The 20,055-nt window shown below is 33.8% G+C and overlaps 1 protein-coding gene and 1 long non-coding RNA gene across 3 annotated transcripts in view; one reads left to right on the top strand and one right to left on the bottom strand.

Moving 5' to 3' along the window:
- Positions 1–1,180: 1,180 nt before the first annotated feature.
- LOC126893188 (glutaminase liver isoform, mitochondrial) overlaps positions 1,181–20,055 on the bottom strand; it is a 112,195-nt gene continuing 93,320 nt past the window's right edge. For both annotated transcript variants that reach the window (XM_050663142.1, XM_050663143.1), the window contains 3 exons: positions 18,965–19,096; positions 14,841–14,995; positions 1,181–1,879 (listed from right to left, as the gene is read on the bottom strand). In XM_050663142.1, coding sequence (XP_050519099.1) covers positions 1,573–1,879; positions 14,841–14,995; positions 18,965–19,096 — 594 coding nt within the window. In that variant the 3' untranslated portion in view covers positions 1,181–1,572. The remainder of the gene's footprint in view (positions 1,880–14,840; positions 14,996–18,964; positions 19,097–20,055) is intronic.
- LOC126893189 (uncharacterized) lies at positions 11,010–13,821 on the top strand. The gene is made up of 3 exons (XR_007701082.1): positions 11,010–11,421; positions 11,980–12,137; positions 13,571–13,821. It is a non-coding gene; the product is annotated as an uncharacterized LOC126893189 (long non-coding RNA).

The following is a 20,055-nucleotide window of genomic DNA, read 5'->3' as shown; positions in this document are numbered from 1 at the left end:
TTTATTTTGTTTGATTCCTAAGACCTCCTGTGCTGTTTGATGAATACTTGATATTATGTTCTCATATATGTATTTGGTATTTATTAGTGTTTCGTCAAGTTTGGAGTCCATTCGAGTCTTATATAGTGTACGGGTGCTGTCATGAATTAAACTGGACAGATTATATTGAGGAAGTTCAATTCTTTCTAAAAGCTGTTCGTCTTAGCTTGGTGAGACACTTTTGTTTAATCTATTTGTTTATTGTTTCGTTGGTTCCTTGCTTATATTAGTTCTTTAGTGTTATGTACGTTGACAGCTAGCCCTATTTCTTGTGCATTTTCTTCAAGTTGCACATAAAGTTCTGTGATGTCTCTTGCGGTTCTTCCCGTCAAGTTTACATTATTTGCGTACATTACAATCTGCTTAGACGTATTAAACAATACATTTTTTGGGTTTACGGACATTATTCTTATAACATATTTTATAGTTACCTATATTAAACAGAGTCGGTGCCACCCCATATCCCTGTTTTAGCCCTTTAGTTATCTGGAATGGATCTGTCAATTGATTTTGAACTCGTACTTGCGCATCTGTGTCAGTCATTTATTTAGTCAGCACAATTATTATCCATTGCCGAAATATTGTTTATAATTTGAAATAATTAAACTAATTTAATAGCCCGCACATGTTTGAAATTTAATAACAAATTGGTTCATGTGATATACGGAGTGATAAATATATACTGTTTAATATCGGATATAAATGATGAATATTTGAGATTGAACAGTCTCCTGGAATTTCTTCTGTGTTCCACACGTCTGTTATTAGTTTATGGAATATGGAATCTATCTATCATTGTGTGCCCTCAAATTTTGAGAATTTAGGCTGGTATATTGTGAATCCCTGGAGCTTTATTATTCTTCAGTGCTTTAATGGTATCCATTATCTCCTGTCTTGTGGGTGGGTCTGCTAATTTTTTGATCTTCTATTAACTATTATCTCGATATCAAGTAATGTATTGGCTGTGCTTGTTTGTACTTGCTCTGTTAGCAGACTACATCCTTACGAAGAAGAAAAAAATAGGAAAGGGGTCTCTCTAAACATGTGCTTGATGTTCTAATAAATTATTGTATCTGTTAAACGAAACCACAGAAAAACAGAATACCAAAAATAAGTTTTTGTAACAATGAAACACATGCAAAACTCTTTAATTCTTTATTAATTTGGAAATTATGCTAATTACACTGACAAAAATCAACGTTCTTCATACATAAGTTCAATACCTGTCGTCCTTTCTTAATTGTCTAAAATTTGACTTGAAGTTTGTTGGCTGTCAACCTAAGGAACTTTTGGAAGTTCAACATTATTAAATACCAAGTAGGTTGTACTCAGTACCTAAATAAGTCTCCATAGAATAAAATCTAAAAATTACGTTCCACATATGACTCTGCACAATAAAAGAATAATGTTTACGTACTTTTCATTTAACATATATAAATTATTGAACTTTTAACTTTATTGACATTAGATACATTGCCTTAGTCTTGAGATTTTATTGCCTCTGCACATTCGAATACCTATAGGTACGCATCTCTACACTTTCTCATTCTTGCTTATAAAATCGGGAATCAAGGGATCATCTTCGGCTCTGGTATTATTATTTGATTTTTTGCTACCTTCTTCAACCCATTGCTGCAACATTTCTACAACCGTTGTGTGACCAAAAGCAGTTGCTTCTTCTAAGGGTGTTCTTCCCCACCTGTCTCTAACATCGTACTGAACATTGCAATACTTAAGAAGGAATTCGACACAGTGCAGATGTCCTTCAGCTGCTGCCAAGTGAAGAGCTGTTCGACCATCGTAGTCAGACAGTGTCATGTCCATGCCCGAAAGTTTGTGCCTATAATCAAAAAAATAAAATAAATTATATCAGTAAATCTATAGTGAAAAGGAGAGGCTAAAACATAATAATAAACAAAATGATAAAATATAACATTAACATAACAGTAATACCTCACAAAGGCACAAAAACACCATCCTAAAAGTGCAGTAGAAAGAACAACATTACCTCGGAATCTAGGAGAAAGAGGACTTATGGATATAGGTGAGCAATTAGATAAACAAATTGCTAATTTAAGAAATTATTTTCACTTGCAAGCTGAGACATCTACTCTACATCGCGCTATTTGCGCAGTAGATGACACAACACCGATCAAAGTGAGGGAACCAGAAATGCGCATAAACCACCTCACTAAAGACGAAAAAATGCACACCTGGATTGGTAAACCTCTGCACGGGCGACATCAAAATGAGGCCAGCCAAGACCATGTCGACAATACAGCGTCGAACTATTGCTTGACATCAGGAAATATGTTCCCTGAAACGGAGGGTTCATTACTGGCCATTCAGGATCAGGTTATACCCACCAGAAATTACCTGAAATATATCATCAAATACCCTCAGGTTCAAAACGACAGATGCCGATATGGATGTCAAGCCCAAGAAACCATCCAACATATTACAGGGGGCTGTCAGGCATTTGCTGCAACTGAATACAAGGAACGGCACGACGCAGTGGGAAAAATCCTTCATCAAGAGATAGCTATCAAGCTGGGACTTCTCCAAACGGACCATCTCCCATATTATCAATACGTCCCTGAGAGTATGCTTGAGGATGGCAACTACAAGCTATACTGGGACCGCACTGTGCTCACAGACCAAACAGTGGCACATAATAGACCAGATCTCGTACTAGTTAATAAATTAACAAGACAAACAACACTAATTGATGTGGCGATACCTAACAACAATAATCTACGTAGTAAATTTACTGAAAAGATCGCCAAGTACAGAGATCTGGAAATTAAAATACGAAGACAATGGAGAATGCAAAGTGCCCAGACGATACCTATTATTATGTCTACTACTGGAGTCATTCCGAAGAACCTCATCGAAAGCATAAAAAGGCTGGGTCTAAATGAACATCTTTATAAAACCATGCAGAAAGCTGTACTAGTCGCAACGGCCAGATGTGTACGAAAATTTTTGGGAGATACACCTGCATACCAATTCACCTAGGGCTCGATAACACGGAAAGAGTCCCACCAGAGCTCAATCCTTTTGATACCGTAGGTATCTGGGATGAGTCAATTTTCCCCTAAGAGGGAGTGTGAGCCGTATGGCTAAATCTGGAAACATAATAGAGCAGTACTAGACCTCTACATTAAGTTTGAAAAGAAGTGCAAAGAAATCGAGGTCCTCCAAAAAAGGTACGATCTATTGAATCTACATAAGAAAGTCAAAGAAATGGCAGGACTAAGAAAACAAAATCTCACTGGTGCACTTCTGGATAGACACGGGATTAGATACTATTACCGTTGATTGAAATATTAATACCCCCAATACATCAATCAACGCTATTATACACAGTGGAGTAACAAACTCCGTCGCCCCCCCCCACAGAATTGGAAATGGGGCCCCCTTTAAAAAATTATTAAATGCAACATGTGTAACAAATACCTATATGTGTTACAGCCCAGTAAATCAACGTAAAATCTGGCGAAACCGTGTAATTGTCAGTGTCATCACCGAAGTGGTCAACTGAAGACTTTTCGAGTTATTTATCAGTGAAAATGTTTATTGTTCAACAAAAAAAACCACCTTTTAGGCGATTTTTCGCAAATAGTTCAAAGAGTAAGTATTCGATCGAAAAGATTATTGTTAGCAAAAATGTACCTAGCTTATAAAAAAATGAAACAAAAATGAAGTCTATCCACTTAGTAAAAGAAAAGTTGTAGCTCATGAAAAGTTTTTCTTATTCGTCAAATTCCAAATCGAATATTTCAACGTGAAATAACCAAAAAATAAAATACTTTTCGGGGAAACTCATTAGAACTTTTTTAAAGTGTTTAAAAGAAGCTTTATTTTTTACAGAAGTTTCTAGCATCAAAAGTAAGCCAGTTACGCTCAAAATACATTATCAAATAATTAACTTTTTTACATGACCTGTAAGTTGCACCGGTTCAAAGTGCTTATTTTTAAAAGGGTTCTAGTTGAAAGGGCTTGAACGATTCACTAATCCCGAGTATATGCAAATTTTAAACAGCCATATCTTAACAAATTTTTGTCTTACAGAAAAACAAAATAAAGCCAAAATATTTATAAAAGCAATACCTTCATTTCTTTACTTTTTGAGATTTTTCGTATCACTAATACTTTTTGAAAAAAAGGCCTTTTTGCCAAAATAAAAAAAACTTATTTTAGTATGAAACCCAATTTTTTCAAAAATAAGAACTTTGAACCGGTCAAACTTATAGATCATATAAATAATAAATATTTAAAGTAGTGTTGCCCAAATGCAAGACCAAGACGAGACTTGGAAAGTCTTGGTCTTGGTCTTGCAACAATACACCTGGTCTTGGTCTTGGTCTTGGTATTGCACTCCCAGTCTTGGTCTTGGTCTTGGTCTTGCAGCAAGAGTCTTGCAAGTCTCGCAGTTAGCCACTAGCATATTGCTATTTATTAAATATTACTTTAGATCTTAGAACAACGTAAACGTATAGGTACATTTTCAGCTTGACTTAACATGGACATAGTAAAAACCAACCAAATTAATAAATGTCTAAACAACTCACATTGGGTGGGTTTGAACCCACGATCTAAACTATCCCTGCCTATAGTCTAACGTCTAACTAACTGAGCTATCTACCATGTCCCACGGGAGTCAGTCTGTTTCTTAATAAAACTTTGCATTTTGTGTTTGGTGTCCTTCGATAGATTTTTCAAAAATATTGAACGTACTTTTTAATTTTTCGATCTGACATTCATTTCGTGAAATATTCGCTTTTTTGTGAAACTTTGTGACTCACCCATTTCCTTACGCCCCGCTCAAATCGTCAGATTTTTTAAATATACACTGTTTTGCATGTACATACTAAACTTACCTTATCTTAATCTGACGATTTCGAGTTTTTCTAAGGATATATATTTTTTTCGGGCCTCCCTTAACGAATTCTCCTGTATTAAAAGCCAATATAGGTATGGTAGAGGTACATTTACAGGGTACAAGGTTTCTTCCCATATGATAATCTGACGCGCTCCAGTAACTGTAAAAATCCCCACTTAGGTTCCCCTACCATTAAATGCCTCATTTTATTTCAATTTTTTATAAGATATATTTTTGCTTAGAATATTTTTTTCGATAAAATACTTACTTTTTGAGTCATTTGCGCAAGAACCGTCGAAAAACGTGTGTTTTTTTTTTGTTGAAAAATGAACATATTCAGTCGCAAATAGCTCGAAAAGTATCGACTTGGTTTATTTGTAGATGAATAAAATAGAACAAAAGTTGCTTAGAATTAGTCAGTTTATTCAAACTTGACTTATTTTGAACCTTTGTTTTTTAACCCCCCAAGAAGGGGTGAAAGGTGAAACTCATCCCCAGGGCAAAATCACACATGCATCGGCCAGTATCTCTTTTTTGGCGTGTTAGCTATGTGTACGCAAACATGTCAATCCAAAATCCAAGCGCTTCTTTAAAATTTCAAGTTTTTGTAACATTTTACCGTGAGTGAATGGACTATACAGGGTAGCCGGGCATTATCTTATCTAGTGCTTTTTCAGCAAAAAAATTTGTTTGGCCTATTGATCTAATATCTAATTGCACACTCTGCAAAAAGTTTATAAGTAGGACGTTGTGTCTTTACGATATGGTATTATTCCCACTAACTGACAAGGAAAAACAATTGACTGGGTGTCGGTATCAGTGGATATGCTATTCGTATTATATTTTTATCAACAAAGGGGACATTATATCTTTAAAAGTTTCAATGCGAAATGCGATATTGTATACACAAGAAGATTATTGTATGAAAGGTATTCTCAAAATCTAGTATTTTTTTAATACAATTACTTTCGGAGCGAAGGCGTTGTCTGATATTAGGAAAGAATGAAAATAAATATTTTATTTTTACATTGTAATAATAAACCTCTGAGTGTTCTTATATGGATATTTAATTCGCTATACATATATGTTTATCGTATTGTTCATAATGAGCATAAATCCAATTTTCCAAATTTTTGTTACATATTTTTTTGCGTCTCATTGTCTCTAAGCATATTAGGTCTGGATCCCGCGTATGAAAAAAAGTTGATTAATAGCAAGCCGAAAATTTGTTAATAGCTTAAGGGTGTCTAGTCGGACAAACTTTGATATATGGGAACACTGGAACAGGGGAAGTTTTAATTGCGGAACAGATTAAAAATTTGGAACGTCAGACGACGAAAACATCACATGTATTTTGTCCGACAGAACTTCCAATTGATTTGTTAGCCTTTCATTAAACTCTCATGCAAAAATCAGACTGCTATTTATCACCAAATGGGCATTCTAATGAGTGGAACACGTAGAACATGTCAAATGACAGGAATTACGACAGGTGATAAATAGCAGTCTGATTTTTGCATGAGCGTTTAATGAAAGGGTAACAAATCAATTGGAAGTTCTGTCGGACAAAATACATGTAACGTTTTCGTGGTCTGACGTTCCAAATTTTTAACCTGTTCCACAATTAAAACTTTCCTTGTTCCAGTATTCCCATACATCAAAGTTTGTCCGACTAGACAGCCTTAAGCTATTAACAAATTTTCAGCATGCTATTAATCAACTTTTTTTCATACGCGGGATCCAGACCTATATTCCCGAACTAATATATTCCATAAAACGACACTCAATCCTAACTGCAAGACGCAAGAGTCTCGCAGGCTTAGTCTTGTTCTTGCTCAAGTCTTGCACGGTTAGTCTTGGTCTTGGTCTTGCTAAAATAAGACGGTCTTGGTCTTGGTCTTGGTCTTGCTAAAACGCAAGAACAAGACCAAGACTGCAAGACCAAGACCGATTTTGGGCAACACTAATTTAAAGTAGGTAAATGGTAAAGAAATTAAAGAAAGATGTCCTGAAATTAAAGAAGATCGACTAAAATGACCTGAAGATTACCTATATCGAATTTATACAATAAGCAGCAAACAGTACGTGTCAAAGAACAGCTGTCAAAGGAAATTTAAATCAGACGTGGGGTGAGACAAGGATGCGTGTTGTCGCCAATTCTTTTTAATACTTACTCGGAAGAGGTCCTGAAAAAAGCTCTCTTGAGGGTGAAACAGCTGAAATAAAGGTAAATGGAGTTCCCGTTAACAACATTAGGTATGCGGACGACACTGTCATCTAAGCCGAAAATATTGGGGATCTCCAGAGATTGGTGACCAGAATAGTCTAACAATGAACGTCAAAAGACAAAATTTATGAGAATATCGAAAACTCAAAGAAATAACGAGAATATTTTCATAAACGGAACCAATGTCGACCAACTACACAAATGATTACTTCCAGGAAATCAAAATCAGAATATAAAAAGATAGAGCAAATTTTAACAAAATGAGGAAAGTCCTCTACACAAGAGATTTGAAGTTGGAGCTAAGAGTTAGATTGGCTAGGCGCCATGTTTTCTCGACTTTGTTTTATGGAAAGGAAGCTTGGACCTTTAATGCAGTGTCAATGAAAAAAAGAATGTGTGTGTACTTTGTACGCACGTAAGAAGTTATACTTCTATTATATGATTTCAACGAAATAAAATACTTTAAACAGTTTATTTTTATTTTATTAAACTAATTTTAATACCTACCACTTTTTAAAAATCCAAAAATTAAAAAAAGACAGCAATTGTCCGCATTTGAACCCGGTACCTCTCGATCTCTAGTCGAATGCTGTACCAATGACGCTACGAAGGCATTGTTTTGACGGTTTCTCGGACATTATGACAATTCACGGTAACAAACAGACGAAGTGAAGTATAATAAATATAAAAATGTTTTTAATACTTATCTTACTCCCGAGGAAGACAAATCCAAAGACATAAAAATTATAATAAATATACACTGGGGTGCAAAATTAACCGGACACCTTAAAAATGGGTCATTTTTTATGTCTTGAATTTTCTAAACCTGTTGTCCGATTTAAGTGATTTTTTAATATCTTATAACCTTATTCTTTATCAATATCGTTGTAATAATATTGTTGCTAAACAGGTAAATTTTCATTGTATACCGGGTGTACCAATGAAACTGTTTTTTTTTCTGAAACTTTGCATCACCCTGTGGAATATTCTAGCATTTATAAAATACTCAAATTACAACCCAACTATAGCATCATGTTTTCTCAACATTCTGTTTTTTGATTCATTCACTTATGTTGGACCGTAAAAGAGTTAGGTACTTTAACAATTATTCATGTTTTTCATCAATACAGGATGTTTTTAAATAAGTATGGCAAACTTCAAGGGGTAATTCTATATGAAAAAATAATGACAGTTTGCTTTATAAACCTATGTCCGCAATTGCTTCGTTTCTGAGATAGAGAGTGTTGCAATTTTTCTTACAAACTGACGATTTATTTATTGCTTTAAAACCGGTTGAGATATGCTAATGAAATTTGGTGGGTTTTAAGACGTAGTTACTGTACATTTTTTCATCATATGAGCCGTCATATTACCTGTATGCGCGCCAATGGTGAATATTAAATTCTTACTTGTACGTGAAAAAATGTACAGTAACTACGTCTTAAAACCCAGCAAATTTCATTAGCATATCTCAACCGGTTTTAAAGCAATAAATAAATCGTCAGTTTGTAAGAAAAATTTCAACACCCCCTATCTCGGAAACGAAGCATTTGCGGACTTACCGTTTATAAAGCAAACTGTCATTTTTTTTTCATGCAGAACTACCCCTTAAAGTTTGCGATACTTTTTTAGAAACACCCTGTGTTGATGTTAAAGTAGTTAAAGTACCTAACTTTTTTATTGTCCAACATAAGTGAATGAATAAAAAAAAATGTTCAGAAAACATGAGGCTATAGTTTGATTTTAATTTGAGTATTTTATAAATGCTAGAATTTTCCACAGGGTGATGCGAACTTTGAGAAAAAACACAGTTGGATTGGTACACCCGGTATACAATGAAAATTTAACTATTTAGCAACAATACTATTACAGCCATATTGCTAAAGAATAAGGCTATAATATATTAAAAAAATCACTTAAATCGGACAGCAGGTTCAGGAAATTTGAGACATCAAAAATGACCCATTTTTAAGGTGTCCGGTTAATTTTGCACCCCAGTGTATTTACTAAAAGCACTAGTATATTCTTTTCACACCTTTTTTTGCATTGATATATATATGTCTTGAAAGATTTAGCAACTAACGCCATACTCTCTGTTTGCGCATGCGCGCAGAATAATAAAAATTCACTCCCAATCGCGACTAAAGAAGTATAACTTCAAAAATTGGAATCATTTGAGTTATGGGTGTACAGAAAAATTCTGAAAATATTGTCAAGAGAACACGTCACAAACAAATGAGAAAGATGAATAAAGACATGGAAATCTGAAATACATACCATCAAAACAAGAAAATTGGAATACCTCTGACATATTATACTGAAGAGAGATACAACTTGCTCCAATTGACTATGCAGGGAAAGGTTCAAGGAAATAGAAGCATAGGGAGAAGTAGAATATCGTGGTTGCGCAACCTGAGAGAATGGTACGGATACGGATGTACAGGGTTATTCACTATGTTTTGACCCCCTGTAAATTGCTTTATTCACAGAATTAGAAAAAAATGTAAAATACAAAAGTTATTCGATTTTTAAATTATGATTTTTTGACTTATATATCATACTAGTGACATCATCCATCTGGGCGTGATGACGTAATCGACTATTTTTTTTTAAATGAGAATAGGAGTCGTGTGCGAGCTCATTTGAAAGGTTATTTAATTCTCTATTCAGTAATATAAACATTCAGATAATTATTTATACAGGGTGTTCAATTTTTTTTTAAAATTAAATTAATTGACACAAAAAGAAGAATGTATGTAATTTATTTAATTCAAAATATCTTCTACTGCTGTTAGAAAACAGAAATAATTTATTGCACAAATAAACATTGTTTATTGCTTAAATTCAATGTTCAAACTGCCAAGAGGCAGATGGGTGGCAGCTTAAACATTGAATTTAAGTGAAAAGTAATGTCTATTTGTTCAATAAATATTTATTTCTGTTTTCTGACAGTAGTAGAATGTATTTTGAATTAAATAAATTACATACATACATTCTTCTTTTTGTGTCAATTAATTTAATAAAAAAATTTTTTTTGGACACCCTGTATAAATAATATCACTTTAATGTTTATTTTACTGAATAGGGAATTAAATAACCTTTCAAATGAGCTAGCACCAGACCCCTATTGTAATTTAAAAAATCATCGATTACGTCATCTCGCCCAGATGGATGACGTCACTAGTACAATATATATGTCAAAAAATTATAATTTAAAAATCGAATAACTTTTGTATTTTACATTTTTTTCTAATTCTGTAAATAACGCAGTTTACAGGGGGGTCAAAATATAGTGAATAACCCTGTACGTCAAAAATGAAGTTTTCAGAGCAGCCGTCTCTAAAGTTCGAATAGATATAATGATTACCGAACTCCGTCGCGGAGACTTGAAGAAGAAGCCTTAAGTTTAATACCCAATTAAATATCTTATAATCATAATGTATAAAACTAAAACTAAACAAAATTAAAATAAGAAAATCTACGGTTTCGTTTTGATTTAAATTTGTCTCCCCCGATAGTACTATTTCTAGGTCTACCTGTTGTCAAGGAGGCTCTGAGGAAGACAAATTTACACCAACACGACCGTAGTTTCTAGATATAAATTAAAACTATTTATATCGCAGTATGGTTAGAACGCCCTCTAACGGGGAATAAGTGAAATGAATTTCGACTCGATTCAAGAACTCTGTTTAACCCAGGTATGACAATACTAAAAGGCACCGTTAGGAAAATATTCCAATTTACGGTTCAGAGAACCCGTAAGAAACGAGTCTGTGTACTCTAATACAGAGTCCCTAACAACACACAACATTCCAGGAATGTACTACCAAAGTTCTATCAATATTTGAATGTCCTGGACATTTAGTGAACATTCGGTGAACATCTGATTAAATTATTCCTGGAATGTTACCATAAGACATTCTGTGAACATACTACCAATGTTCCTATATGTTCATTTTCAAATTCACGGCGCATGTATTTGTGCATGGTGCTTAGAGAGGGCATCACGTGACTAAAAACGACCAATGACCTCACTTCGGACTTCGGGGCTTCGGCCATATTGGCATTATTAGCATGCATCTTGGCCTTGGCCACCTTGCCGTGCGTGGTGCGTGATCGTTGTTTGTTTTTATTTGTGCTTTTTAAGAATATTTTTTTAATTCGGATACTTTTATAATAACTTTAATAGTATTATTAACATAGTGCATAAAATCAGTTGGAGTAGCAGAAGCAATGTAGATAAAAAATCTGCAGGAATAACGTTTCAAAGGTTAGTACCTCTGCAAATATGTAAACAAAGGCATGCCCCTATTTCAGAAAATATCCATTTATTATTTTAGTAATTGCGAATAAGCCACAAACTTGCTTATTCCTAACTAAAATAGTAAATAGAGATAATAACAAACGGATTATTTGTAAAATTAAATTTTTTTTGCGTTTTTGCTAATGTATGGGTTTATAAACAGGATGGTAGACCACACACTATAATAGTACCAACTAATGAATACACAGTATGAATAGTATAGTCGGTTCGCTAAACTTAGTCTCAGACACAACTGGCTAGTGATTTTAGTAAATAATTTTGACAATTTCGTAAAATTGGCAAAAAAATAATAACTAAATAGTTAGTAATTTTGGTAAAATTGGCCAAAAACAAAAAAATTACCTACTAAAATCACTAGCCAGTTGTGTCTAGGGAAACGACTATACTAATAAACAATTTCTAAGCTGCTTTTTATAATATTTTGTGAGTTCATTAATCATATTTTTTATTTAAAACTAAAATTGGTTAATAATGCTCAGTAATGCATATATTTTGTATTTTTAGCTTTCCAGAAGATCCTGCGAAGAAGGCATGAAGTATTGATCAGATTTGTTAATAGAGCAGTATGTTCAAAACATTTTTTAGAAAAAGATATTGACAGAACTTCACTTTGAACTGTTCGTTTCAGAGACTGTGCTGTTCCAATAGCTTATATCACACAGGTAATATGCTTAACCCAATTAATAATACAATTACAATATACAGTTGGAAAAATTAAAAAATAGGGCTTTTCATTTACAGTCATTTGTTTCGAGCTTCTGTCATATGTCGTATAATCCGTGTTGTATTAATATTATACACAGATTATATAACATATGACAGAAGCTCGAAACAAATGACAATCGATGAAAAGCCCTATAGGGCTTTGTTCATTGTCATTTGTTTCGAGCTTCTGTCATGTGTCACATATATTAATATATCTACGTCATACGTCTTTGGTTTGTATTATTGGTTATATCAATAACGTATGACGTAGATATATTAATATTATGTGACACATGACAGAAGCTCGAAACAAATGACTGTGACTGAAAAGCCCTATAACCATGAACGATCACATCAATCACTTATTTTGTATTTGCTGTCTTTTTCTATAAATCACAAACGTTTGTTATAGAAAAAGATCATCATCATCATCATCATTGGCTCGACAGCCCTTTCTGGGCTGGATCTTGGCCTGTTCCAGGATTCTTCTCCACTCTGATCTGTTTCGTGCTTTTTTCTCCAGTTTATTATTTTTAAGGTTTTTATATCATTTCCTATTTGTTCTAAAATAGAAAAAGATAGCAAATACAAAATAAGTGATTGATGTGAACGTTCATGGGTATAGGGCTTTTCATTCACAGTCATTTTTTTCGAGCTTTTGTCATGTGTCACATAATATTAATATATCTACGACATACGTTATTGGTATATACAATAATACAAACCAAAAACATATGACGTAAATATATTAATATTATGCGACACATGACAGAAGCTCGAAACAAATGACAATCGATGAAACGCCCTATTCTTTCTTTTCCAACTGTAGATACCGTTGCTCTTCATTATCTACATCAGAGATCTAAGTTGACATTGTTGCCCAATTACAAAAAATTTTTGAATTAATTTTAAGTCCAATATATCACATAATTATTGCGAAGTAGATTATACAAGAAAACAGATTAATATTGAATGTAAATAAATAAAAACATCAGAAATAGAAAACAAGAATTAAGTTATAATCTTAAGTTAAAGTAAATAATAAAAACAATAAATTTAATTAAACCAAAATACTTATTTGTTTGTGAAAAAGCTATTTCTTTGTGGCATTTTTGTAATTATTGTAACTATTTTAATGGGGAAATAAGCCACAATTTACTTGAAAAAATAACTTTATTATGGTTTCTACTTCCACATCGGACGTCGTTGTCAAAATACAAAATGTTTTATTATTTTCTTTATTAAATATTATTTATTATTTATTTAAATATTTAATTTATTATTTATTTTATTATTATTATTATTTATGCATATTATTACCTGTAAATATTTCTTCTGATTGTTAATTGTAAAGGATAGAAAAATTACCATTTATTTTATTTTCTTTTAGAATCAGCTGAGAGAAGTGGTCTACAAAAAAACCAGGAAGGAAATGGAATATGTGGCTATGAAAGGCAAAAGAAAGGTTTACAAAGCAAATGTGACACATTTTTTATAGGAATATCAGTAAATTACATTAAAAAATGTATGAAAAGATTTTTTGCAATAAAAATGTTTATATTTATCAAGGATGTATTATTTGGTATGGCCACATATCGTCAGTGATGTGACAATACCTCCTATCTGTTATTTCATGAGATTTGTAAGATAGACTAAAAACTTGTTTGAGCCACCTCCTGTTTTCATATATTTTTTGACTTCTTTTGCAGTAAATTTAACTATCTATTTACTACAAAACTCAGTCTAAGTCAGAACTTACGTATGAAAACAGGAGGTGACCTTAAAAAATGTTTTTCGTCTCCTGCAAACCTCATGAAAAAAGATATAGGAGGTATTGTCACATCACTGACGATATATTTCAGAGAATGTCTAAAAAATATACTGTGAATGTTCAAAGAACGTTCGTAGACATTCATGGAATGTTCCAACAAGACATTTAGTCTAAAAAAATATACTGTGAATGTCCAAAGAACATTCATGGAATGTCCCAACAAGACATTCAGTCTAAAAAATATACTGTGAATGTCCAAAGAACATTCGTATACATTCATGGAATGTTCCAACAAGACATTCAGTCTAAAACATATACTGTGAATGTCCAAAGAACATTCGTAGACATTCATGGAATGTTGCAACAGAACATTCTAAGAATATTTAAAATGCTGACACAGCACTTTCCTGGGACTTTCCAGGGACATTCGTGTGCATTTGGGGACATTCCAGGAATGTTTTCAATGTCCTGTGAGTACCTTCTAGGAACATTCCTGGAATGTTTTGTGTTATTAGGGTATGGCATTAGTAAAATAAGAAAATCTTCGGTTTCATTTTGATTTAAATCTGTCTCCCTCCATCCTCCGATAGTACTATTTCTAGGTCTATCTGTTGTCAAGGAGGCTCTGAGGAAGACAAATTTACACCAACACGACCGTAGTTTCTCGATATAAATTAAAACTGTTCATATCGCTGTATGGTTAGAACGCCCTCTAACGGGGAATAAGTGAAATGGATTTCGACTCGATTCAAGTTCTCTGTTTAACCCAGGCATGACAATACCAAAAGGCACCGTTAGGAAAATATTTCAATTTACGGTTCAGAAAATACGGAAAAATTTACGGAAAATCTTCAAATTTACGGTTTTAAAACAAAATTATTCATCTTACCTTCGCAAACTAGGCAGATCTCCAGACGCAGCCGAAAAAAGTAAGTTCACTATATTTAGACCTTTAGTTTCAAATTTGTGCTTTCTTGGGTCTGATTTATCGGAAGCATGTCTTAAGTTATCATATCTGTGGAAATTGAATTTCTTTACTAGCTCCTGCAAATAAAACACATCATTTTATTAAAATAATAATAATATTAATACATAGCAAAAAGTGCAGTAAGTACAGTAAAAAGAACAACATTTCTGCGGTATCTAAGAGAGAGAGGAAATATGAATATAAGTGAAGAAAAATAGGTTCATTCCGGTTTTCTTCTTTCTGATGGTCTCCAATGAAATATTCTTATATTCCATATCTAGTCAGGCATTCTTAATAAATGTCCAAACCACTTCAAGAACCGCTTTTATATCATGTTTCTGTTTTATGTACTGTTACTTCGGTTTTAATTCGATTTTTTACTTTTTATTTTATTTAGCGTATGGACTTTCACAGTACGATAAATACACAAATATAATATATTATTAAACACTAAAATATAATGAATGAATCTAAATATTAATGTCCAATTTACATAGCCATTCAATTGCTTCTGGGGAGCATTCCACAAAGTCCTGGAGGTTTCCACGGTAGGCACGATTTAGGCAATCTGAAACACAATGACTTATGGTCTGTCTAGGTGATCCACAATCGCACTGTGGACTTTCCGCACGACCCCATTTGAACAGAGAATCAGCACATTTACCATGTCCGGTACGTATGTGCTTAAACCTCGCCCAGGTGGACCGGGGCAGACCCGATCCGATGAAACCCTGGGTTGGGGTGGATATCTGAATATAGTCTTCTGCTATTGTTGGCATCCATCTTGTGGACCATTGCCTTTGTATATCATAGGAATCACCAATTGTTCGGGCAAATCTGATTGGAGGATTTCTAGACCTCAGTCGCTGGTGCTCTTTTGAGATGTCTGGTATGTCTTGATGGATCGGTAATTGTATGTTGGCTACAATTTTCTGGTACTCTCTCACTAATGCTGCTGTACGGCGTAGATCTGGTGGAGTAATATTGCTCAAAGTAGGCAGCCATCTCACCGGGGTTGATTTTATTGTTCCAGTGATTATTCTTATGGTTTGATTAAGTTGGACATCGATTTTGTTTGTATGTGCACTATTTAGCCATACTGGTGCACAATATTCTGCCACTGAAAAAACCAAAGCTAGAGCAGAGGTCCGAAGAGTATCTGCAGAAGCACCCCAAGTTGTTCCAGCAAGTTTTGTTATTATATTGTTTCTTGTTCTTAGTTTACCGGCTGCGTTTGTAAGATGGCTTTTGAAGGTGAGTGTTCTATCAAGTGTGACGCCTAGATATTTGGGGTTGTTGTTATGTTTGATAGCTGCATCATTTAGAGTTACATTGAGAGTATCGTCCGCAAGTTGATTCGACAGGTGAAAGAGACAGGTTTCAGTTTTGCTTGTGTTAGGACGTAAGCGCCAGTTCTTAAAGTAGTTACTTAGTGTAGTTAGGTCCTCGTTTAGAGCTCGTTCTCCAGCTTCATTACTATTATCTTGGAAGCCAATGGCCAGGTCGTCTGCATAAGCGAATTTTCTCGATTTTGTTTCAGGTATATCTGCCGTATAAAGGTTAAATACTAAGGTAGCTAGGACTGAGCCTTGAAGTAAGCCGTTGCTAAGTTTTCTAACGTTACTTCGTGCATCATTTATATGGGTGATTCTCCAAAACAAGCGGCATATTGTGTAACTCGCTTTTTTCTTAAGTCCTTTACATACTGTGTTTCAAATTGTGTTGCCAAAGTTTAGTTATACAATAGATGAATGTACGCCACTTAACATTAATTTTAAAAAAAGGATTTTTACAAGTATTTTATGCAATTTTAATTTCAAAATATCAACTCCGAGGCTGTAACCCACTTTGTTTTTTGATCTGTTTTATAGTATTACACTTTGAAAAGTTACAAAAGTGCAGATTATTTTGTCAATAATTAATTAAAAACCCAATGTAATTTAAAACTGTCAAATTAATAACTTTCATTTTTAAAATTAAACCATAAAAATCTACTACTAAAAACTGTAACCCACTTTGTGCATCAACACCGAGGCCTCATGAAAATATATGAAAATTTAGGCCAAACTGCACTATACTGTACGGCGGGCAGCTTGACAAGAGAGCAACGCTTCAGTTTAACCCAAATTGTGGAAGAAAGTGGACGAACATAATATCGTTAAGCGATAGAAAATTTTTCAAAGTGTCTTAAGCTAGCGTATGTTTTTATACAGTCAACACCGAAGCCTTCGTAAAAGCTTAATTTTGCTAATTTTTTAATGTTTTTCTTCTAAGTATGCGCTATAAAGTTTTTTTGATACACGGTGAATAAAGCAGAATTATTTTTAATATTTGTAGAAAGTATAATTAAAAATGTATGAAATCATGAACACCGAAGCAATCAACTCCGAAGCCCAGTCGTGCCTCGGAGTTGACGAACGTGCCTCGGAGTTGTTGAAAGTGTGTGAGTGGTCAGTCTTAAACTAAAACAATACAATTTAAATTTAGTCTGATATAGGAAAAGGGTTACTGGGTTAGCTCTCAAGATGTTTCGGTCGGTTTGGTAATTATCTTCTTTTTATAGAAAATGGCTCGTATACACTGGAGTACGACGGAAAAATGAAGGCGAAAGCCCCCAAAATCGTTAAATAAAGATTTTATGAAAAAAAGTAATATTTTATGCAGCTATGCTTATTTCTGTAAGAATATACCATTTTGGCTAGTCTTCTCTAATGCTGATAAAAGAGACATCTGTCTATGTAGGCACATTATGTGAAAACATGGAGCTCATGTGTGGAAGCGGATAACAAATCATTATATTGACATGGAGAAAATGAAGAAAAGACAGAAGAATGTATAGAAAGGAAATGCCAAGATTGTGTTCAAAAGCAGATTAGATTTTTGAAGTTTAACGAAGAAGACACGGCTAAATATTGGAAAGTTTTTTCAACACGAAGGCCGGTCTAAATCAACTCCGACGCAATTGATATTTTACCTATTTTTCATGTTTTTCTGTAGTAGTTTATATCAAAATGGAAGTGTTTTGTATAGTTTTATCACATATCAATTTTTATTTAATTGTTACTATCATAAATTTCAATTAACAGAGAATTACGTCAACACCGTGGACACTTAGTCAACTCCGAAATAACAACATTTCCGTTTTTCGGAAAATATTTAAAAATCATCTCTGCTGGTATCATGGTTAAGTTGAATAGCTCATTTTATAAAAAAATATTTAAAAATTAACTAATTTTAAACCATGTTTTAAATTAAATTTCTCTACCTCGAAATTGCCGTCTATTTTGGCGAATCACCCATATATACCTGAAACAGTATGTTAGTTAGTAGATTGTTTATCAGCTGACAAGTTTTGAGACAGGGTATGATTTTCATCAACTTATAAATAAGGCCCTCTCTCCACACAATGTCATAGGCAGCCGTAAGGTCTATAAATGTTATGGCAGATTTTTCACGTCTTTCAAAGCCAGCTTAGATAAATGGAATGAAGGACAGCACTTGGTCACAGCAGCTTCGTCCTTTTCTAAATCCAGCTTGCTCAATTGGTACAGCGTCTTGGTATAGCGTCAATGGTGTTACATATTCTATTATATAAGAGTAGTTCTAGTAATTTATAACAGCAACTGAGTAAGGCGATAGGCCGGTAACTTTCAGGCAGCTTGTTGTCTTTGCCAGGCTTCTGGATTGCGATAATTTTTGTTCTTTTGAATTCTGTTCTACGCTCCAATTTTCCAAATGATATTCTCATTTTGTTTCCAATTTTATGTATCTGTGTTTTATATTTTTCATTCTTTGATTTAATACGTGTCCGTTGTCATAGCCAGGGTTTTGTCATTTTTGTCATCCAATTCCTTGTTTTTACCACAAATTGTCGTTCCCTTTTTTCCGGCTTCTGTTCCTTCTTCGCTACTAATATTTTTAAAAATGCCTCCCTATTTTCATCTCCATTCCTCTCCGTCTACTATAATTTTTGAAGACCTACTTTTACCGTTTTACCATTTTCCACGATATCTTTAACATTTTCAGTTATGATAGACATTATTTACCTCACAAAATTGTACACCCCTGCAACTGTTTCCTAGTGCGTCTAAAGGTGGAGAATACAAACACATACCCATTACATTTGGAACAACTACCAACATAGCTCCGCTCACTCCAGATTTAGCTGGCAATCCAACCTATAACAGATTACATGTTAAACAGAATTACTTATAAGTCAAAGTTTCAATCTAATAAAATATAAAATAATATTGGGACAATTTTTCTGGTTGCACCTCCGTGGCTTCTACAAATGCAAGCCAAACGCATACTGGAGCAAAAGAAGATGAGGGAATTCTAAAATTTGCACGTCACGTCTCACCTGTCCAGTGCGGAAAAATTAAAACGAAAAATTGACCCCTATACTCAGATGGGAGTAAACTAAGAGAAATAAAAATGAATATACATTTTCATTTCGTTGCAAAAAGAAACCAAAGCCGTCTTATATATCAGTTCGCTTAGAGAGCGCTTGAGTGCTTATAGCGCTCTCTAAGCAAACAGAAATATAAGACGTCTTTGGTTTAGTTTGGCAACGAAATGAAAACGTTTATTCATTTTTATTTCTATTAATTTACTCATCTCTGAGTATGGGGGTCCACTTTTCGTTAAAATTTTAAATTTTAGAATTCCCTCATCTTTCTTTGCTCCAGCATCCGTTTGGCTTGCATTTTTAGAAGCCACGGAGGCGTAACCATAAAAATGGTCCCAATAAGATTTTTAATTTAATTTAATATTATTTTATATTTTATTATATTGAAAACTTTGACTTGTTTCTAGGAGATGTCAATAAGACACCCATACCATTTTGATCGTTGCAATTCGAGGCTAGTGGCTTGAATTATTTTAGTTTGTTTAGAGATTATACAGTGCTAGTCAAAAGTCCGTACCCTACCCCCACTCGTATCTTTTGAACGGTTATACATAGTGAAATTTGGAGGGAGGAAATAAACAGACGTACGCTTCTTAACTAGTCATGATAGGTGACGTAATAGTGACAGATGACTTTACAGCGCCCCTGTGACAGATAATTTTAAATGGGACCTTATGGCAAGTGATACCTCATTTAAAAGCTATTGAAAATACCTATTCAGTCATACTA

The sequence above is a fragment of the Diabrotica virgifera genome, chromosome 10 (genome assembly GCF_917563875.1).
Source record: "Diabrotica virgifera virgifera chromosome 10, PGI_DIABVI_V3a".
Taxonomy (NCBI): Eukaryota; Metazoa; Arthropoda; class Insecta; order Coleoptera; family Chrysomelidae; genus Diabrotica; species Diabrotica virgifera.
Note: the sequence above shows the minus strand (reverse complement) of the source record. Positions and strands in the feature narration are given on the sequence as shown.